Source organism: Mizuhopecten yessoensis, unplaced genomic scaffold (assembly GCF_002113885.1).
Source record: "Mizuhopecten yessoensis strain PY_sf001 unplaced genomic scaffold, ASM211388v2 scaffold7283, whole genome shotgun sequence".
Classification (NCBI taxonomy): Eukaryota; Metazoa; Mollusca; class Bivalvia; order Pectinida; family Pectinidae; genus Mizuhopecten; species Mizuhopecten yessoensis.
Window position 1 is genome coordinate 870,133 of NW_018406970.1, and position 14,236 is coordinate 884,368.

Sequence of the window (14,236 nt, forward strand, 5' to 3'; positions counted from 1 at the left end):
AGCTATTTCCAGAAAGTTTGGCAATCTTCCTGACCACTCTAGGTTTAAACTGTGTACAACATTGCTGAGATGTTTCTCTCTTGATTTTCTTTCGATGTTGTTATTTTACTTCATGTGCATTTCAATAAAATCGACCGACTGAAATGCCTGGAAAAAAACTCAACTGTCGCATACAGTTGGGACTGGACCAAACCCACCCTTCATCATTGGTTTGAATATGTTGAATGGTTTACTTTTCGTAACAAAACATGACTTTAAATTGGAACAAAAATGTAAGAATACTGCTAACCGGAACAAACCTTTCGAATTAAGGCTTTCAGTACCATTAAAATAAAATGATTAGATGATTTATCCATATTTTGAAAAAATCATTAATATCAATATCGATTTATATGCCTTAGATAATATTCATTAAATTGTATTTCCAATGAAAAAAGTGCATGAAGAATGCCGTGTCATTCTTTTACAAGATCGATCTGTTTTTCTAATTACCATATTAATTTCAAAACTTTTAACCAATGTATTCATCTCTTTTTTCATTAAGACTTAATGTTATTGTAATTGTCGTTGAACCTTCATATTGTTTCAAAATACAAGTGCGCCATGTCTTTTATGTGTTAAAGTACTGTTTACGATGAATCGAAGTTCTACATTTGAAAATATTTGTTTTTATACATGGAAAATTCATTTACACCTTTCAAATGTAGAGCTAATATTTCTGTCATTTCAGCTCCCGGAAAACGCACAGGGAGTTTTGAACACGACGTGTACCAGTTCACTGTGTATCGGGAACTTGATTCCTGAGGTATGTAGCTAATACTGGAAGACGAAGTATTTCTCGAATAAGTTTAATTGAAATATCAAAAGAACTATAAGCTCATTTATTCCTATTGTCACTGACTTTAACATTAAGAAATACAAACATATGCCAAACGTGAAGAAAGAGAAAAAATGTGTTTCTATCTTCTTTGTTTTTCAACGGAATATCGCCAATAGTAGGGATATTGAGTATGTTTTCAGTGGATACGCATTCGAGTGAGAGTACCTTGATTGTGATACTGCATGTGTGTATTAATATACAAAACGACTTTTAATTATGATTAAGACATTGTTATCAACGGTATACGTGTTTGTGTATTGAAGCTAAATAAGTATCCTAGCTGCCAGTTGGAACTACAAATGAGAAGTACGAAAATGCCGCAGATTTCTGTTGTCAACGGCTCCATAGAAACCAAGATGGCCGGATTAATAGCTTTGTATGTCCGACCTATGAAGACCTCATCCACTCTCTATTTCAAGCCAGGGGAAAAAGAGAACCCAGTTTTGGGCAGACTGAAAAGCAGTACCAAAACATTCGGCGATTTCATATTTACAATGAATGCGGTTGGTACATTTTAAAATTGCTGTTCACCGAATTCACCTCAATCAAGCTTCTATTTGCATTGCTTAATTTTAATTTCAAATATTTCTATTTGTTTTGATTTCTTAGTCATTCTGTGAAATTAATAATTTTTGAGTGGTTTTTAATTTCGCTGATTTCGTTGGTCCCCTTCATCTACGATTTGATAGGTCCACGAAATAATTACAAGAATGAAAGCTCTGTATGAGTGTTTTCTCGTAACCCATGAATTATGTATCAACGAAATGCACGACATTTTGGTCCAACGAAAATGTATGATCTCATAGTAACTAGCATATTTAATTATATTTATTTTAAAGTTGTCACGAAAATGTATGATTTCATGTAGCATATTCAATTATATTTCCTTTAAAACTATCAATATTTTATCTGATTTACTTCGTAATTTGTTTCACCATTATGCAAACGGTGTATACATGTACTAGTGTCAGTTTGTGATTAATTACCCATTATTGGTGCGTCCATGTGTATTCTAGCGGATTATTTTCCCTTATTAACGCCGTTAACATCCAGAGGGTTTTTTTGGGCTTCAAATACACGAATAACGTTCACACTTATGGTGGTGATATAGTCCATACACAATTAGACCGTTGAGTAATGTTTGTATGGGTGATCTTAAAAATAACTTCCTCTTGAGCTCTATTGGTTATTATATTTTATACTTCCTTAATCGTTAGAACAGCGCGTGATTCATAAAGATCATGCGAGACCTTAAGTTCGGAGGTTAAGAAGATATATAAATGTCCCCAATGGATACAATGTACCACTTTACCTGTCATAAGGAAATTCAGTAATTTAAATAAGGAAGCTACGTACGTCGTACAGACACATCAAAATATAAGCGGAACAATACAGATTATGTAATATAGCATCATAACAACGTTATATGTGCACAACAGCCATTCCAAAATGTCCTTCTTTCATACTAAGACACTCTATATTAATACCAATAGTCATTTCTATGACAAATTTATGACAGTGAGATGACATTGTTATTGTTTTGTTTCAGAACATGACAGTGACCGGACAGATAAGTGTCGCTGAGAAAGTGATGCACTACAAGGTCACCAACATGACGTGAGTTTTCATGGCAACAACGATCATATGTTTCATTAGAATTATATATATATTATTTTATATTTTCTTTTTGTGTGGCAACATCTTTCTTAATCATTTGAAAGAGTATAACTGCAGAAGTTTTTACAGTGTATGGATACAAAAACTTACTACTAATACGTAGACTGCGTGATGACGCACTCGAAAAAAAGTCGACTCTTATTTTAGATCATTATTCTCTCAATTTCAAATATCATTTATTATCTTGCAATTAGCAGTTGGAAACTTTGAACTTTAGAGAAACGTTTCAATCGTAATTGCATTTTCATATGAAAAATGAAACAATAAGTTGTCAAGTGCATAAACGTTGCTGACCTACTGTTTAAGCTGCAACATGTGTCGCAATACCATGCACCATACACCTTGTTTACGACATTTCTCAGTTAAACAAGAAGGTCAGCAATATCTGTTTATCACGTTAAATACCAGGCAAGGGACGTTTCGTTGTTGAATACTTTTATTTCAATTAAGTGTAATTTATTCATAATGAGATCAAGTTTAGTGGCTTTTTCGACCAAGCTAGATTTAACACATGATTGACATTTGTTTCAGTATCACTGCTTCCCTGCAAAATTCAACTATCCCGAATGTCACTGTAAGTACACTACGAAATACATTGTACTGAGTTCAACTATTTAAAAAGATCAAATCTTAAACTATCTGTTGTGTCATTTCAAATCCTAGTTTTCGTGTGAAACATTATAATGTCTTTTTACTCTGTATACTCTGTAACGTTTAATGACATACTCTTTTTCATTTTTGAACAGGAACGAGCACTTAACTTTCTGATCAAGAATGCAGTAGAAAGGTTCATCCAGCCGAGTATTGATTGTATGTTGACCTCTTAAACACGTTTCTATAGTGGTAACAACCATTTTAGATTGTTTATCATATTTATCTTTTTTGATAGCATTATTCAGTATAAGCCCAAAAATTTGTCACATTTATCTATTTCTATAGGCTTACTCCATGTTATCCCCAACTATGTCAAACATTTTATATATATAAAGCGTTATCCCGTGTAATCTAAAAATAAGATGTCATATTCATTTATTTGTATAGGGTTAGTCCATATAATAACAAAATATGTACCCACAATTGTTAAAGAATGATTAAATAATAAATAATTACAAGTAGTATTTTTTGCATTGAATCTTTTAATTTTATCACACGATAAGTTATGTCTCCTAAATAATGTCTCAAGGATATTGTTGTCATTACATTAGCTTCATAAAGAAAGTCGAAGGTATCTTGAAATTGGAAGATATAGTAGTATATGCGCCCTATGAAATTATAGTGATATTCAGAATATTTTCAATTGTTTTTATATGTTCTTTTTATCAACAAATAAAACAAATATGCATGCATATTTAAATTAAAAGCCTTAAGACTTACAGATTAAACAAATTGAAATTGAAATACGTTTTATCCGATAATGTGGGGATGAACAATAATCATTGTCCGATTTTTGTTTTGTTTCTATTTAATCAGTTCTTGGCAAGAAGGGAATCCGTTTACCACTCGGAAAGATGTCGTTGAAAAATGCCAAACTAGTGCTGCTGAAGGTAAGTGATGGCTTGTACAGTGTATGACATAAAATCAAACCTATATGGAATAAACCGCTTACATGCATAGGTCACAAAATCTAAAATAGAGTCAAATGCAGGAAAGGTTTTCATGTTCTCTCATCATAATGTAAGCTAGAAAATAAACACGTAGGATGATGTTGTCAGTGTTATCACTTTTTGTTGGATCATCGATGACATATTTGTTGAATCTGTGATAAATTTCCAACGAGCTCGATATTCCAATTAGATGAACGTCTAGCTGTGCTGCTTTTGTTTTCAAATGACATTAAATGTATGGAAAGGTTTATTTGACAGATCGCATTTAGATTTATTATCGTTGTAATTGTTGTTGATGATTATGATGCTATGATGATGATGATGTTGATGATGATGATGATGATGAAAATGATGATGATGATAGCCAAATAGATGCGACAATTTATTTATCTTTGCTCCAAATATAATCAAACTTAATAGAGTACCCTTGGATAATTGAGCTCAAATTGTATACACTGTATCAGTTCCTGAAGTTCTTGGATGGTACTGATTTAATAAAGTCGGGATGGTAAGGGGTGGACGGTGGTGTAGGGGTTACTGAGGGGATACGAAGGATACCTTTATATTTGTTATTGTTCCAATTAGAGTTCGAGATACATATGTCAGTGTCGTAATCATTTGTATCCTACGTTTCCGTCCCTTCACGATGTGTTGTTTGTATTCAAGGATGCTTTCGTCATTGCTACTGACCTGGTGTACCACACAGAAGATTAATCCTGAATCTATGATATGATTATACCAAGTCACGAGGGACATACCCAACCATGAATTCAGAAACTGTCTCAGAAGGAAAACAACTGTAAATATGATGGATCAAGATCGACAATTTTCACAGACATACAAGAAATATTATTTAAGAAGAACGTACGTCTGAACTAACAATTTAGTGCTCACAAAGAGCATATTTTTTTCCAAACAAAAGTAATAACATTTGTTTTTGTATTTAGTTTTCTTTCTTATCTTTATTATAGTAAATATTGTATATATAAATAGTTATACGTTATTTTGTAATTTTATTTCGTAAGCACTTCGTAGTGATTTTGGTAAAGTTTTATTTTGAAATTATTCTATTTCTCCTCTACACTATCGCGTTTTTGTGCCTCAGCATCAATTTGAATCGCAGATATATAGCTTAGATGATACAGAATGATATTGATTATGAATCACATGTACAAAATGATGGGTAGTTTAATCTTCCATTTTTAGTTTAATGTTTCTTTGTATATGTTTCTGATATGCTTTTGCAGTTGTACATTCTATACATATTAATAAAACTTTAATTTGTTAATAACTAACGTCCTATAAGTAAGTCGAAAAAGATTATTGTTTTTAATTGTCCTTATCTGATTTATAAAGTTTTTCGAGAACTTGTGCAGGTTATTTTCTCTTTCCAATGATATACAAACATTCCATCTACTAAGCAATTACAACAATTCTGTGCAAAAGACTGATTTTGCTATTCTTACTTGTACTCGCATCAGATCAAATATGAGTTCTTCAATGCCCCTTCGTAGAAGACACCCCTCGAATGGTGGCAATCAAACGGACTATGCAATGCACTTGCAGAAATTCCTGATAAGATACTCTCAGTTTGTAGTCGGGATTTCCCGACTAGGACGATTACAAATGAACTAGTTTATGGTGCTTGCGCTCTCCTTGTTAACATTTCTGCAGGCGGAAACTAAAAAATCAAATCACTTGAATATATGAGTTGAATGCTGCAAAATGTAACTCAAATTAGTCAAGAAAACTACCCTTTATTAATTATTAAAAGTAAATTAATGTCCCTTTGTAGCTAGCAAAGTACTATCCTTTCATCTTCATGTACTACTTACATAGGTTGAATTGGACATGTGACAATAGAATGCTTGAGCGATCAGTGTAATCTCCTATACTTCAGGAATACACAGATTGTGTAAAAGCATATTGTCCTTGACTCTGTTCAAAATACAATGTAATGCATATAAATAAATACACTGGACAGGTAAGTTAAATATCTATTTCACATTCTCACATAAAACATTTTAAAGACTGATAAGACGATTCAAATGTACCAGGTATATGACGAATAATGTTATGCAAATACTAAGATAGGTGAAGGGTTGTCACGAATTGATTTGTTTGAATGTATTTTTATAATGTTATAGACCTAGAATTAGACTGCACAATTTAACATTTATGATTAGAACTTTCTTATGGTCATTTAAATTGAGTCAGTAAAACAATTTATTTAATATCAAATGTTGAGGAAGTAGGTGTTCAAAAATATAGCTAAAACCACAAATACGTATTCATTTTGCTTCCTGAAAACTCGACCGAACAACAATGCCAGATAAAATGTTCATGACGTCACGTTACCATAGCATCAAGTGGCAGTAAAATATTCGGAACCCTTATGTGTTTCATTTTGTCGACTTGATCAGTAGAAGAAAGCAATAAGTTCCAGTCTAAAGCAGTTATGCGTACTGGGGAAATACGGCACCTTACATAACTACAGTGTGTAGAGAAGGAAATATTACTTCGTGGTATTTGTATGATATACCAGGTATGCAATGAAAAGCAAAACTGCATGAGAAATAGTTGTTTACTGCTAATAAAACGTTTGTTACGTGTGTATGCTGTTGTTGATTCCAAGCTTATTTGTACTTAGAAATGATCTACAGTGACAAAATAAATAAAGATAAAAAAAATCGCTTATATTGACGTTAAAAATGGACCAATGTGTTGTTAATGTTATCACATACCTTCCTGTTCAGTCATGTTTGTAAAGCTAACCCACTATCAGCGTTTAGATGGTCCAAGGTCAGGCGATCTGTATGACTGCATAGTTGCACGTTTTCTAAATCCGATAGCATGGCGGGTTTTTCTTTGTGTACTCAGAGTTTAGCTGTACATAACATGTCCGTCCTCAATATAACTATATTGTAGGTGTTTGCACTTACGTCAGCTAATGTTCATTGCGGGGACGGTATGACTGTCAATAAGTTATCTCAATGACAGTAACGTATTTTTAAAAGGGTAAAATGAACATGATATCTACACTTAAGGCGAATAAGTGTAATGACAAAGATATGAGACTTACACAAAACACAGATGCGGTGAAGTGTAATATTAGTTAATGCATTTCTCAGCTTAATATTAGTTCAACTATATATAGTGTCTTGATGAATTTATTTGTTCATTACCAAACTTTTGAAAATTCAGATAGCCCACTTTGGTTTTACCTGTGTAAGACTCGGTACGGTTATTCTTGCTCAGTACATGTGTTCTGAACCATCTAAAGATAAACTCTCTAGCAAAAGGTATACAAACCCTTTAAATATTAACACGATTTCAAACCATATGTATTAGGTATATGTGTGCATACACTTCACATAAAGAATAATCAAACTTACATAGAGAATGCACACCATGTATTAAAGGTATACATCAGGTGAACACTTCCCGTATAACCAGTATAAACGGAACACAACCTGTTTATAACGAACATGAATGGACACTCTGTGATATAAGGTTTAAACACATCCTGTATATAAAGTTTTCATAATTTATAACGATAGTGTGGTCCGATATTGGCACTAGATCTGAACAGTAGTTACTGTGTTTTTTGGATTTGTATTTTATGTTGTCGTTTTGTTTCTATTCACCTTTTTTTCAAATGTCGTGATATGTAAGTGTTCATGTTTCAGCCGTGAAAATTTGACAAAGCCCTTGTCTGCTCTGTCGTTATTACTTATTTGCCCACAAATATTGTATATAAGGTAAACATAATATATTTAATAGTTTCATTTTAAATGTCATGCATATTTCACGACCGATATTTCATCCTCCTATCGATAGTTTTTTTATAAAGTTTAAAAGTACTGTATATAGAATATGCATACCAATCATGTATATAAGACATATTCACTTGTTCATAAAGTATACGCACCTTGTATATAATTTAAACAAATAAGGTTTACAAACGCTGTATATAAGATATGCATACCAATTATATTCACTTCTTCATTAAATATACGCACCTTGTATATAAGGTAAACATTCCCTTATTGAAGTCCTTCTTTTAATACGGTTTAAAAGTACCGCATATAAGATATGCATACCAATCAAGTATATGAAATATATTCACTTGTTCATAAAGTATACGCACTTTGTATATAAGTTATATACATCTGTGTAAAGGTATGTACACCTTGTCTATAGAAGGTATACATTGTCTTTATATAAGAGTTATGTGCACTGTAAGTATACGCACCAAGGATATAAACCCCGTTTCAATCTGGAGTACCCATATATACTTAAGGCATGTACAACCAACCTACATAATGCTATATATCAAGTACCATTTTAAGATTGCACCTCTGATTCGATAGGAATAATACTAATTACAAACAATTTTAATATTCATGACAACATGATTTTAATTGGTTGTCTCATTTCTCTAATTTTTGGCGAAATGACCCAGTCATGCCTACTGCAACATTTCCTCGCTCCAATGCATCCATACAGGTTTGTTTTTAGCTACATCTCGTGATACATACATATGTTTTCAAAATGAAGAGGTGGCCTAGTTTATATGATGCCGCTTTCTTACGCCTCATTACGCTTAGGGTTGAAGGGAACAGGGTTAAGTGGCCGAATTGACAATACTTGTTACAACCTCCTCGTTTTTTGTCGTGATAAAAAGGTAAGTCATTCATTTACTAAACCGTTACAAGACTATCTATCAAAGACAAACTAGCATTTGCATATACAATGGTGTCTTGGTTAGTGTTATTCTATCAAATACACAACTATGACAATGCATAACAAGAAGCTAATGACCTCGTAGCACGATGTTTCAGGTAATTTACGGCAAATGGATTCGAATCTTTACGAACTGCTTTTCATTTGCAATGTAAAAACCAAACCAAAAGTCAAAATATAGGTTACCAAATCTCACATGTAAAATCGATATGAATCGATATGGCATATATTTATTTGTATGTATATGTCCTAACAATGTTAGTTTAACAGACGGTTAATGCATAGGTCATCAAATGTCACCGCAATATTAGGTGCCAGGCAAATTGGTCATCAGTGTGATATTTTTTATTGTAAATATGAACAAAATGTGTGCAGGGGTTCATGAAGTATGGGCCTTGCGTAGTCCTGATATCTGAGACGCTGACCCAGTATACAAATATGCAAGACCACACACTTGTGTTTTTCTAACGAATCAGAAAACACGAGTTTATTGCGCGGACGAATATATTCAAAATTGCTTGTATTACTATCACAAGATTCAACAGGTATGTTATAAAACATCTGACATCATGTCAGAACACTGTGTATGTCATACATAACTCCGGAAAAATAGTGAATGTCAATTGCGTAACTTTTTGTATTCATACATCATACGTTTTAGCTCGAAGTGGAGGAGTCAGTCACCTTTTTTACCCAGAATTCCTTAAAAACTGCAATTTTGTTTGTTTTTATCCGGATTTTATTAGTTCAGTCCTTCTGTCTACGACTACAAGTCTTTGCAGCCATCTGATTACAAAATATGATGTGTAATGCGATATTTTCTGTTTACAAGATGCTCCAAAAGCAGGGGCACACTAAAAAATAGATGGCGCTCTATCGTACTAAAAATGTACATCTACCAGGAAATTAAATAACAGGTAAGATAGTATTATCCAGGAAGTTTCTCATTATTTGTTTTAGTTTATATAGAGTAGACGATAGTCGTTTAACAAAATAATAATGGTAATGCTATATTAAACGTCCCGATTACTCGCATCACCTCAGACCACAGGTAATGCTTCCGGGTTCTTATACACTTATAAGTGTATTTATTAATACAGGAAGTAAAGGCGAATTAGTATAACACACAAACACAATTCAGAAAAGGCATGAAAAGTGGGTGTGTCAAGGAAGAAGGACGCTGTCTCATCTTAAAAAGTTTACTTAGAGATATACTGGTTCAAAATGATCGGCAAATCTCCCATTAATCAATTAATTGAAATACCCTGCCGAAGGCACCCAGCATAGCAATCTGCCCGTTCACATTATTCTGACAATGGGTGAACCAATTGTTGCCGTTCCCCTTAATGCTGAACATTAAGCAAAGAAATAAATAAACTTCTATATATCGAACAGTGTTGATATGAATAACTCATGATGTAGCATCAATGTCAAACCTAGGTAGAGTAGTATATAGCAAATATCATTTATTCTTTAACACCCTTAGGAATGCCGATATCATTTGTGTTCTCTCAATGACGTTTCTGACTTCGAAAGGAAAGGGGAATAAAACAGAAAAGGCAGTGTTGCAATTGAGGAAGCAAATCAATGTCGGTTTCTTCGATGTCCTCTTAGCAGACAGAGTAAACAAAACCCTTATTTCGCAGAGGGTCCCACATTTGCTCATTTTTACGACATGCAGTGGTATATAAAAGGTTATGCTTTCCTATAACATGCACAAGGGTACCAAAGTTGTTTTTTTGATTGAGGTTTTATATAGAGTATATCAAAACCAAGTATTAACATTTACCATTCGATATATCTCTGACATAAAGATTTAGTAAGCAAGGGTACATAACCTTAGCAAGTAATCGTAAACAAAATAGCAGTAAAACATTAACGGATGCCTGCATCATGAATGTATTATAATCTGTGTTATGTTTTATATGAGTGGTTTATAAATCTTTTTGTCTAATTCCATTTGACTTTTTAGCGGTGCTTTTACTATGCGTTTCACAAACAATCCTTAATGGCGTAAGAGGATCGGAAGACAAGTTTGTGCATGTGGTTCACCTGCTGAAAATACTGATCATTGTTTTTATTACTTGTCCTAATTACTCTAATTCTAAGTATTTAATTCATGAAATTCATGACCGTATTGGTCTCTGTTAACTTCAGGTGATAATACACTGTCGGAGGATATTAATTAACTTATTTTAACTAATGTCCAATACTATATAAATGGTACTGAACGTTTTAAGAGATTATAATATAATAATTGAGTGAGTGAAATTCACTGAAGACCTCTATTATTGTACAGTCTGGATATCATATATATCACTATGACATACATATGTAGTAATTTTGTAATAATGTATATTACTTACTTACTTAGGCTGAGTACACATCTTTTATAGATGTGTTGTATGTGTGAGGGTGTGTGAGGGTGTGTGTGACATGTAGGCATGTGGGTATGCAAGTATGTATAAGCTTGAGTAGATGTTTACATATTTAATCATTATACATTACCCGATGTTATCATTCTACTCTCTGAATATTGTGTAATACTACCATCAATGCTTGCATGTTAAAATCTATTTCTCTTTATATATATACATTACTATCTATGATATCTATTACTTACTTTATTCACATTGACTTGTATATAGGTGGTACCTATTGGAGAGGACTCATATAGTCTTGCCTGTTGTGCAATCCATTTGTTTTCTAAACAATAAAATTTGTTGAAATGAAAAGACGACAAGTGCGGAAATGATCTGTCGAATCACAGAGCAACGCTAACACCTGAGAATGCTACCACACCGTTGTTAACGTCAATAATGCATGTTTAGATGTAACTTCACATGCAGATACCGCAGACAGTAATAAGTTATCCTCCTCTGATGCTGGTCGGGGATGGGTAATCATTTTCAGCAGTCTGATGAGTCATATTATATTATGTGAGTGTTGTTTAAACTATCGACAAAAATATCAAATGTTTTTGAAAAAGAATAATGCTTTGCAATACTCAAGTTATGATGCAACTGAACGAAAGCTCAATTTTATGCGTTATGTGCAGATTTTATGAAATATGGCTTTACGGATCTGTTAAATCTACAAAAATGTATATACACTATTGCTGTATATCGGAAAACTTTATTCAAATATTCTCCCTTCACATATTACATCCGTGTTCGCAAAAGATAATTTTCGCCCTTTAAATGTTATTACTATAAAAGTTTGCCGTTTACTATTTTACGCGGTTATGATACAATCGTCCTCATTGCGAAGGGGGAAAACGGCGAAAATCAATTTGCGGTGAAAATTTCCCAGTTTACAGTAATTTAAAACTTAAAGGAATTACCTATGGTTAGTCAAATACAACTAACTCAAACTAAGTTAAACCAAAGCAGAGACTAACGTGAGAATAACCTTACATTTCTTGAAATAGAAATAGAAAAACAAATAAAAGAAACGTTTATGATATTGTAATATCTTTCAAAAAAGATACTATACACTGACACACTTCTCCATTTGATCTTAGTATTTGCAAATCCCTTCATTTGAGTATTTGAAAACGAACATAATGTTGGTTTGTCAAGTACAAATAGCTCCGACTTAAATTAAGCTCTTGTGAATCTATTCATGGGACCTTATACATATTAAATTTGGTTTGTTTGTGTTTTACGTCCTATTAACAGTTATGGTCATTTAAGGACGTGACAGGTTTTGTGACGGAGGAAAGCCTGAGTTCCCGGAGAAAAAACACCGACCTACGGCCAGTCCCACGTAGGTCTCGAACCCGTGACCGGTTACTGGAGTGTTATTTATCGTAGACGGTCGGATTCTTCAACCATTCTGCCACCGTGACCCCAAACAACTTTGATAAGAAAAATATCACACGAAATACGTATAATATTATACCGTCGAAATTTACATTTGACCTTTTTCCTTGTAATATGAAATAAACATATTTCCTTTGTTTTACATTAATTTAATTACAAAATCAATACCATACACTGACAAGATTGTACATGCCAGGAGGTGAAAATCCGAATATAACGGGGCCCAAAAATGGGCATTATAGACACTCATCCTTTGTTAATCGATAGATTACTGTATATAGGCAAAACTGCATTGAAGTTGGACTGGGATCTATACACTGTTTTGTTTTTAAATAACGAACTTGTTATGTAATACAATTTTCCGATTAAAAGTAAAATCAATATTAAAGTTTGCAAAACATAAGTTTATTGACATCAACACTTTAATTGGAGTAAGGAATGATTTGATATTGCTTTCTGATCATTGTCTCCTGTATCTGCCTGTAAACATGCGCCGTGCATTGGTGCATTATGATAAAAAGTGAACAGTAAAACCTCTTTATTATATTATTAAGTAGCGGAACTGAACTGGGTCGATCGTCGGCGACCAGATAGCTCAATTGGTAGAGCATCCGTCTAGAGCTCGGAGGGTCCCGGGTTCGAACCCCGGTCTGGCCGTGTCTTTTTCCTCTCCTGTTACATTTGGCGGCCAACGAAATATACCCACAGGAGGTGGTATAGGGTCTCGTGTGTCTTTGGGGTCGAAGACTTTGTTAAAGGAGGGAGAATGTAGCGAAACTGGACTGGGTCGATCGTCTGCGACCAGATAGCTCAATTAGTTGAGCGTCCGTCTAGAGTTAGGAAGGTCCCGGGTTCGAACCCCGGTTTGGCCCTTCATTTTTCCTCTCCTGTTACAATTATATATACTGCCACCATTTGTCCGGATACAGTTGGCACTATAAAGGCGTTTGGCGATGAATTGATGGAAATGTATAAAGGAATTTTAAAGATGAATAAAAGGAAATTAAAATATGTTGGCAAACATGGTGAAAAATAAAACGATGAGCTTTACATTTAGATTCCACTGTACATGTACATTATACCAGTTTTCAAATGATTTTGAACCACATTTAACTATACATATATGATTGAATATACCTGTGAGACATGCTTTTCTATAATTTATAATAGAAGCATCCTTCTGTGTTGTGATTGCAAATCTATATTGTACAAATATATGTATACATGTTTTTGTAATTGAACGGTAAGCGAACTGCACGTCTCGGCTTATGATTTACCTGTAAGAGTTATTCCCCCTGAGAATGGGGAGACTTTGTTCTGTTTGTTGTGTAACTTATTGCAGTCTAGCTTGATTACAATGTATTCTCAAAGAAGTATCTTTACCAATTAGGAATATTGTTGGTTTTAAGGATAGATAAATAAAATGTCTTGTTGCTTATGTGTCAACATAATTAGGCTTATTTTGATTTGATAACTGGGCTAGAGGTCGCGTCCCTGTNGGGGGG

At 33.5% G+C, this 14,236-nt stretch overlaps 1 protein-coding gene and 1 non-coding gene across 2 annotated transcripts in view; both read left to right on the forward strand.

Annotated features, from left to right (window-relative positions):
- LOC110453366 overlaps positions 1–14,236 on the forward strand; it is a 30,686-nt gene that overhangs the window by 4,551 nt on the left and 11,899 nt on the right. The window contains exons 9-15 of the mRNA XM_021502281.1: positions 731–805; positions 1,144–1,383; positions 2,430–2,497; positions 3,089–3,131; positions 3,304–3,367; positions 4,028–4,101; positions 4,828–4,854. Coding sequence (XP_021357956.1) covers positions 731–805; positions 1,144–1,383; positions 2,430–2,497; positions 3,089–3,131; positions 3,304–3,367; positions 4,028–4,101; positions 4,828–4,854 — 591 coding nt within the window. The remainder of the gene's footprint in view (positions 1–730; positions 806–1,143; positions 1,384–2,429; positions 2,498–3,088; positions 3,132–3,303; positions 3,368–4,027; positions 4,102–4,827; positions 4,855–14,236) is intronic.
- On the forward strand, positions 13,316–13,388 carry Trnas-aga. The gene has a single exon. It is a non-coding gene; the product is annotated as a tRNA-Ser (tRNA).